This window comes from Nylanderia fulva, unplaced genomic scaffold, assembly GCF_048542155.1.
Source record: "Nylanderia fulva isolate GAGA-0341 unplaced genomic scaffold, ASM4854215v1 Scaffold21, whole genome shotgun sequence".
Classification (NCBI taxonomy): Eukaryota; Metazoa; Arthropoda; class Insecta; order Hymenoptera; family Formicidae; genus Nylanderia; species Nylanderia fulva.
The window spans coordinates 1931557-1940252 of record NW_028190275.1 but is presented as its reverse complement, the minus strand read 5'-3'; the positions used below and the strand labels follow the sequence as shown (position 1 = coordinate 1940252).

Here is an 8696-nt window from a genome sequence, read left to right as displayed (position 1 = left end):
GCTGGTGATTCCATGTCTTCAATGACATATCAATATTTAGTAGGCTTGACGACTGTAAGCAATATTATTGCTACAACATGCAAGATTATTTGGGAACATTTGTGTCCTTTGGTTCTTCCACCTCAGTTATTCGAAGATGACTGGCGGAGCATCGCAGAAGATTTTGAAGATATATGGGACTTTCCACATTGCATTGGAGCAATCGATGGAAAGCATGTAACCATTCAAGTAAGTAATACTTGTATTATAATTCTTTTCAGGCATTATTCAAATATTAAAAACTATCGGGAAATAAATAGAAAAAACAATACGAGCAGACTCCAATTTTCTTGCAGTATGTGAAAAATATATAATAATCTTTGTGTAATTTCAGTGTCCGGATAATGCTGCCTCCAATTTCTACAACTATAAAAACAGTCATAGCATTGTGCTATTAGCTATTTGTGATGCCAATTATATTTTCCGGTTCGTCGATATTGGTGCGTATGGCAGGCGAAGTGATGGAGGCATTTTTCGTGAAAGCCGATTCGGTCAACAACTTAATGCAGGTCAAATGAATATCCCAAAATCGGACAGTTTTTACAAAGGAGGCCCGTCTTTGCCTTACTGCATTGTCGGGGATGAAGCCTTTCCATTGAAATCATATTTGCTAAGGCCATACTCTGGCAAAAATAACTTGTCCGCCGAACAGCACATCTTCAATTATAGACTCAGTAGAGCCAGACGAGTGATAGAGAATTGTTTCGGAATACTTGCTAGCCAATGGCGAGTTTATCGAAAACCGATCATTAGTAGTGTGGAAACTGCTATGAAGATCGTACAAGGTACAATCTGCATTCATAACTGGCTCCGCAAGAGTGATATCGAGAAGAACAATTATATTCCACCAGGTATGTTGGATAAAGAAACGGCTGTGGGTGATCACATACGAGGTTCGTGGAGGACGATTATGGAAGATGGTTGTGCATTTGTGGACATCTCCAAATGTAGTACAAATACAAGTACTCGGGGTGCCATGCTCATTAGAGATGAATTTTGTAAATATTTTAATAATGAAGGCTCAGTAGCATGGCAAAATGATAAATGATACATTAGCATATTATTTCGTTTTATTTATAATATTATACTAGACATCACAGATATAATCATTATTTGTATACTACACATGCAAAGGAAATAAATCACACCTTTTAATCATGCAAACTAATTCTTTAAAACTTCTTTTTCCTACTTTCCCAGATAATCATAACTTTAATGTTTCTTGGTATCCCGGTCCAGTTGAGTAATAACTATTTGAATAAATACGCTTCGGCTTTATTGCACTAACAAAATCAGTCTCGTTTTATTACTATACGTATACATATATTATTCATATTATTATATTTTACGTTATATTATTGTTGTTGCCGAATTGTCGTTACGCAATAATTCAGCACGTAAGAGCTCGTGAATTTTCAACATTATTGCGCGTCTGCGGACTGATGACAACTCTCGTAGCTGGCAGGCAATCATCGAAGTAAAATTGTCAACTTCGTCAAGAACAGGAGGAGTTGGCAAAGGTGGTCGTGGAGTCTGCAAGGCCTCTGCTATCTGCTTCATCAAGTCTTCTTCGCGCTCAGTACTTTTTCGTTTTCTTTTCATTCCTGAAAATGAAAGAATGACTTTTACATAATAATACATTTTGTATTATTGGACAAAATTGATGTAGCTAGCTGTAATAGTACTAACAAGTGAGATATTCAATTTGTACAATTTTCCTACAATATATATATATGTGTGTCGGTTGATAATTAATGTGGAATTTTGAATATAATGCGGGGTCTACGATGCAGTCGTTACAATGTTACGACGCTGTGACGGATCAATCAAAGAAGAGAATATATGATTTTTTTTCTCTGATTGGTCCGTTGCAGCGTCGTATTGTCATAACGACTACATTGTAGACTCTGCAAAAGTTTTATTTTATTATTGCATATTCTTCTTATTATTCTCTTTCTGTTTTTAAATTTATTTACTTGCCCGTACAGCTTATGAACGAAATACTTTTTGATGCATCAATCGCACCGTTGACTTCTACGACGTCCACACTTTGGATTTCCGTGTCATCATTGCTAGTGTCTTCCTCACGACTCATCATATTTGAAACTGTCCTGAAATACAATAAAATGAAATAATATCAATATTAACTGTTTTTAGTATTGCAGTGAATGCTTTTGTGAAATACTAACTCTTTTTCCAAAGAAGTGTCACGTAAGAAAGACAACAATTCGTAATGTTGCCACTTTCTGCGAGATGGTTTACTTCCTGATCCACTTGGCAACTTTTCAAGAGAGATTATTTTCATGTAACGATCCCTTAAGTTCTTCCATTTTTTTTTTTACCTCATCGACAGAACATTCGCCTGTAATAATAAAATCGTACTGTTATATCACTTTAATTCTATTGAGTTTTCTTTAACTACTCTCTTTCTCTCTCTCTCTCTCTCTCTCTCACATACACACACAAATATATATACGTACCATTCGTCGCATTAGCCACTTGCTTCCAAAGTTGTTGTACAGTTTGCCTGTCACGTTTTGTTATACTCAGTTTTTGATTCCATAACAGTTCTCGTGCCGACACTTCTGTAATGATAAGTTCTTCCAGGTTTTCCACTGGGCACGGCTCTTGTGTCGGAAGAGGCGATTCTATTACAATCTGCTCTGCTCCATTAATCGCACTTCGGCGCACAATGCTTCCATCTTCTACAAGATATTTAAATTTTTACATTCGCTCAAATAGTATTATATCGGTCACTTTCACCTTTTATATTTTACTTACCACATTTGGGATATAAATACAAGCTATTCACATCAAAAACAATCTCTGAATAATTTGCAAAACATTCATGGGACTATGTTTCTTCATCCTCAAGGTCCCCAAGAATTATTTCGCATAATCCGCATGTGTATACTTTCTGCCATAAAAAAAAAATCAATTATATCACCCGATGTGTCATTCTAAAGTTCGGTTCCAAGTCATAAATGTTTATAAGAATTGAAATAGATTCGTACGCACATGTTACGGTACGTTTTTCTCTTCCGAAACGACCAAAACATACACTTAACCTCCAATCTTGAATTATGCACAATCATATATATTACCTTCGCGATTGCTTTCTTAATATTTTTTTATATTAAACTTATATTATATTTGGATATAATAACATACACTAACCTTTGGAATCTCCACATTTACTCCTGCCATCGTTTCAATTTTATTTTGAAATGTGCACAAATAACCACTCCCGCGTTGCCGCAAGTGAAGTTGGATTATTCCAACTTCACTTGCGGCAACGCAGGAGTGATTCAGAAGCCCCTAGATCTAGTTCTTTCTGAACTGCCGCGCGCGGCAACTTGCCGCGTCCATCAGTAGGCACCTTTAGTCATTGTCTGACTCAGCTGTTCGGTTCTCAACTTATGATTCTTATCTGAATAGTTCGGACATGAACCATATCACGGAATCAAACTATTTACCGTGCTTTTTATCTAGATTCACGACGTAGTTCACGTCTACTGTCTCAGGGGGCGCATTAGTACACGTGTCCACTGAATCGCGATGGCTGCTCTCAGGTTTCTCTCTGTATGTCTATGGTTCGACGTTGTTAAGAGCGTGTGTAAACTGATCATTCAAAATTCAAACTAGTATAAAGATGTAAATAAAATATAAATAAGTATGACGCCTCCAAAGGTAAATAAATAAATACATATTATATAAGTATCGAAAATATATTAAATATGTAATTTTTTACAATTATGTTAAAGTATTTCGTTTAGAATTGAATCTTTACTTAAGTTAACCCAAGTTCTAATTATATATATAATTTAACACATTTGTCTCTAACGTTAAAAATTATAAAAATCGTATAAAAATTTGTTGTTTCCTCTCTTTTGCGAACATGAAATAATATTTAAATTTGACTTATAATTAGATTTTATAAATTTTATTATATTGTCATATATAAAATATGCCATTTTTCAATATTTTTTGATTGTGCTCTTTATACTCTTAATTTCCTTTTTTTTGCAGAGAAATAATAAGTGGTTTGTGTCATCATTTGATTGTGAGCTTGCAAATGAGCCTTTGGTAAAGCGTCCCAATAAAAGAGAATTAAATAAGACTGTATCGAACACATTATTTACACAAAGTAATTTCAAAAGAAGAAAACATGAAACCAGCTTATCAAAATTACTCGAGGCTTGTGAACCTCAGAAACTTACTGAATTGGCAGTTAGCAGACAGAAACAGAATGAGATTTTTAATTGGTTTCAACATAAGGCATCGAGAAGGCAGCCTTCAATGTTAGTTCTTTCTGGTCCTTCTGGTTGTGGAAAAACTGCAGCTATAAAATTACTTGCCAAAGAAAATGGATTTGACGTTATCGAGTGGATTACTCCAATTGATCAAATCGAGGATGAAAATAGTAACAATTATTATTCAAGGCTTACAAAAGTGCTTATAAAAATTCTGAATTATATATTTAAACATAATTTTTGGTCATTTTCAGAACGTGTGATGCGGCAAGGAGACAAATTCGAGGATCATCTAATTCGTGCAACGCGTTACCGCTCAGTACTCGGCAGTTGTTCCAAACAGTTGCTTCTTGTCAAGGATCTTCCAAATGTCTACTACGAAGATCACAAAGGTTTCTTTACACTCATCGAGTAAGCAGCATATACATTATGAATAAATTGTAGATGTTGCCTGATTTTTATCTTTAAAAATATATTTTTTTAGAAAATATTTCCAGATAGGCAAGGAGCCAGTGATATTTGTTTGCACAGAGACTGGAAATTCTAGATTGCTGCAGACATTATTCGCACCCAATGTCAGAGAAAAGTTTGGTATCGATCTCATCAAGTAAGTCAATTGGATTTTTTCTTAAATTAAAAATTCATTTTTATACGCGATTTTAAATATAATTGCGATTTATTTGGCGCAGTGTAAATGCAGCCACGCAAACCGCGATGAAAAATATGCTGAAGCGAATATCTGGTGTACTAAATTCTATCGCGGGCGATATGTTGCAAGTTTCTCAGCAACACATCGACGAAATATTATCTAATAGCGTCGGAGACGTGCGCAGTGCTGTTTTAAATCTAATTTTTATTTCTCTCAAAGGTGAGTTACATTAATTAAAGCAATGAATCAGAGTTAATTACGTTTTTCTTACAAATATTAGTGCCCGAGAGACACTTGAAGAGCGAATGTGGTATTCGAGAAGAAACTTTAGGTCTACTACATGGTGTCGGAAGAGTCATAAATCCGAAAAGTATAATTTTATTTTAATTTTATTTATTTCGAATTTTAGACTTTTGCGAACAGATAATTATGACTTATGTATAATTTCAGAAGAATTAGATGGCTATTCCTTCGTACATGATCCTGAAGAAACAGCGGCATTCTTTCAGTCACACTCGGTGGTGTTTGTTCAATTTCTACAGGAGAATTATTTAAACACTATAAGAACTATAGAAGAAGCCACTGTAGCGTCCGATATTTTGAGCTTAGCCGAGGTTTTAAATTCTGAATGGCGTGTAAGTTTTATTACAATTCTTTTAATTATATAAAATACTTGTTTTTATATATTTCATAATTCGGTAGGATCGCAATTTGAGTAAAGTTGCATTATCATACTGCATTCGTGGCTTGATGCTAGCGAATGAGAAGCCTGTAACTTCGTGGAATCCAGTGAGAAAACCGCGAGATGATCATAGTAATATGTAATTATTAGATAAATTGTCATTTTTTGTTATATATTTGCATATTTTATTTTAATGTATATATTTATTTCTAGACGACGATGTTTGGCAACAGCAGAAACACGATGGTATGAATCAATCATTAAACCTTCTTCGAAGAAAAGCGAAATATCAATAGAATATAAAGATGAAGATGCAGAAATAATTATTGAAGAAGATTAGTATATACTACATTAAATTATATATTAAGTGTTATTTTTCTTTTTATGTTTTTATCTTTTTCCTTTAATTATTAGTATAAAAAATAAAAGTTAGTATAAAATATAAATAATTGAATTGATTTGCGATACAAATATTCTTATTTACATTTATTACATTAACAACCAGATAATTTAAAATATGCAAATTTACGAATATTAAATATATACGCGTTTTATTCTGTTTATTACTGCAAAAAAATGTTTCTTGTTTACGTTTTCTTAACTTTTAAGAAACCAGCAGTATTAGAAAAGTATTTCGCATTTGCTTCGTTCACTTTTTTCTCCGCAGCTTGTGGATTGACAATTTCAAGACCCTGTAAATATGTTACCAATTATATAAAAAGAAAATTATTGAATTTTTATACTAGTGAGATTAAATTTAATAAAAATTTATAAAAGGAAATATATGTAAGCGTACCTGCAGAGGAGTGAATGCTACACTGGAAGCTGTGCCAGACACTTGTTTCTTAACAGTAGTGCTCCCACCCCACTGTTGTTGTTTCTGCAAATTTTTCTGCAATGTTTTGGATATCCTAACTTTTGTCTTTTCGTCGATCTGTGGCAGCCTGATCCGACCAGCTCCGGCTTTGCCGATTGTTCCTCGCGAGTAACCAAGATCTTCTTGGTAAGCGTCATTCTCAATCTATTGACAATAACATACACATTCTATAATATCTAAGCTTCGATAAATTACAAATCACGAGTATTAAAAAGAAAACTTACATCTGCAAAATTCATTCTGTTGGCATGCTTTCTAAACTCTGTGATTGCGTAGCGTTCTTTCATCTTGCGGACGCGTTTACCGCCACGTTTTTTCCGACCAGGATCAATCGGTTTCGGTAACGGCTTCACGAACTTTACAGGCGGCGGTTCTTGCAGCTTGTCCAATTTCTTCTCGATCTCCTCGCGTAGCATTTGACCAATGTGACCGTCCGTACTCTCGTGGCATGCGTCCACTCTAGCTGCCAGCATGCTCTTCGCTGCCACAAGCCTTGCCGCTTTTCTCCGCAGATCCTACATCATCAGATTTGAGTTTTATTATATTTCCTTTTATTATCTCTCTCTTTTGTACTTATTCTTTTATACTTACAGGAGGCGTTTCCTGTACAATATCGGAATAATATATGAATCCTGTGTGAGGTAAGGTGGTTACTTGGGAAAATCCAGAGAGTGTAGCTTTTTGAGAACCTAGGACTAGAACGTTACAAGCTGGCATCTTAGAGAGTTTTGTCAGACCACCTGCAACACCTAAATCACAGAAATTTCTTACAATATAAATTCACTTATTTTGAAATAAATATATATATATATATATATAATTGTGATTTTAAAAAATATACCCATAATTTTGGCGGCTGTCGATGCACCAACAATTATCGATAGATTCGGTGCAATAAACGCCATTCTGCTTTCTACATATTCGAATATCTTTAATTTACAATTGTTCAATTCTACTGCTGTGTCACAAGCTTCACAAATGGCTTCTTTCTCTTCTTCTGTCAATAATTGGCTGTAAGTGGCAACATATTTGAAATATATTAAACATTAAAAATTAATAATGATATATAATCCTCTATTTTCAAGTTAATTAATCTCTTAAATTTTTATTTTTATGATGCTTTCTTATTATTTGTAATACATGTAAGATAAAAATGATCAATAAAATTATAAAAATTATAAAATGATTCAGTGATCAATATTTTCTGTGGATATGCCATGATATAAATGAGAGCTTCAGAACAGATTTGTTTAGTTATTTAGATAATTTGAAATTAGAGGGGTTTGACTGTACTTAGTGAAATGTTACCCTTGAGTAGTTGACGCTGTCACAGAAACAACCATAATTGTGGCTTGAGTAAGAAATTGTTGTAGAATTTCATTATTTTTGGCTCTGTCCAAGTCATTTCCCAATTCTCTAACGGTCATTACATATTCCAATTGTCCAACTACCAAGGATTCCAATTCTGGGAATCTTTTCGAATATTTATCTCTTGTAAATCTGTGTATAGTGGCTAAAAAATATGAAAATTATATATTTTAATATAACAATATATATCATACCTGTACATGCCTTACAAATTAAAAATGCAAATTGTATTATTACCTATTTCATTGTCGATATCTACAGCCATATTATTAGCTTCAACTATCAACTGATATTCTGGATCGGACTCTACAGGTCCAACAATGTCAGCTGACTTTCTGGGTACTTTGATATGCTCTTCAATCTGCAACATGACCTTTTGCAATCCTTTTGAGTCTCGTAACTTGGCTAACTCTCGAACAGAGGATACCTTAATCTCTGTGGAAAAAAATTAATTTATATGTGCTTTTTTTACATAGTGATGTAAAAAATGTAATATAAAAATTACATTTTTAGATAATATGATATAATGTGGTTTAAAAAAATTAAATAAGAAAAATATATATAAAGAATAATCTAACCTTCTTCTATAACTTTGGAGACCGAAGCCGGAATGAATTGCGGCTCCGGTTCCTCCATAAAAGCGTCCGCGTCGTCATTTTCCTCGAGATCGGCGAGAAGTTCATCCGCCAAAGACATTTTTCTTCGATAAAAATTTGTTATTTATCGCAGAATTTACTCGTCAAAATATCCGAAAAATATCACACAACGCTATAGAAAATTAACACTTCTGCCTCATCAATAATATAGTTTTCTGTTTAACCATCGCGT

General features: G+C 33.8%; 2 protein-coding genes and 1 pseudogene across 2 annotated transcripts; 1 reads left to right on the top strand and 2 right to left on the bottom strand.

Moving 5' to 3' along the window:
* Positions 1–525: 525 nt before the first annotated feature.
* On the bottom strand, positions 526–3324 carry LOC114946245 (uncharacterized; annotated as a pseudogene).
* Positions 3325–3613: 289 nt separating this feature from the next.
* Positions 3614–7154, top strand: Rad17 (Rad17 checkpoint clamp loader component). Its single transcript, XM_085482598.1, has 9 exons — positions 3614–3729; positions 4069–4462; positions 4547–4703; positions 4777–4899; positions 4982–5160; positions 5222–5311; positions 5392–5576; positions 5644–5762; positions 5837–7154. The coding sequence occupies exons 1-9, from the start codon at positions 3715–3717 to the stop codon at positions 5961–5963; spliced, it is 1389 nt and encodes a 462-aa protein (XP_085338724.1). The 5' UTR covers positions 3614–3714; the 3' UTR covers positions 5964–7154.
* Positions 5129–8676, bottom strand: Prp31 (pre-mRNA processing factor 31). Its single transcript, XM_029322694.2, has 8 exons — positions 8447–8676; positions 8106–8303; positions 7809–8013; positions 7342–7511; positions 7092–7249; positions 6725–7015; positions 6420–6644; positions 5129–6315 (listed from the first exon to the last, which is right to left on the bottom strand). Exons 1-8 carry the CDS (start codon positions 8562–8564, stop codon positions 6211–6213), a joined length of 1470 nt encoding a protein of 489 aa, XP_029178527.2. The 5' UTR covers positions 8565–8676; the 3' UTR covers positions 5129–6210.
* Positions 8677–8696: the final 20 nt, after the last annotated feature.

Coding starts and splice junctions, on each gene's coding strand:
- Rad17 (XM_085482598.1), top strand. Junction 4,463..4,546: donor TCAAATCGAGGATGAAAATA/GTAACAATTATT, acceptor GGTCATTTTCAG/AACGTGTGATGCGGCAAGGA. Junction 5,577..5,643: donor TTTTAAATTCTGAATGGCGT/GTAAGTTTTATT, acceptor ATAATTCGGTAG/GATCGCAATTTGAGTAAAGT.
- Prp31 (XM_029322694.2), bottom strand. CDS start 8,564: ATGTCTTTGGCGGATGAACTTCTCGCCGATCTCGAGGAAAATGACGAC. Junction 6,645..6,724: donor ACAGAATGAATTTTGCAGAT/GTAAGTTTTCTT, acceptor TATTGTCAATAG/ATTGAGAATGACGCTTACCA. Junction 6,316..6,419: donor TAGCATTCACTCCTCTGCAG/GTACGCTTACAT, acceptor ACATATTTACAG/GGTCTTGAAATTGTCAATCC.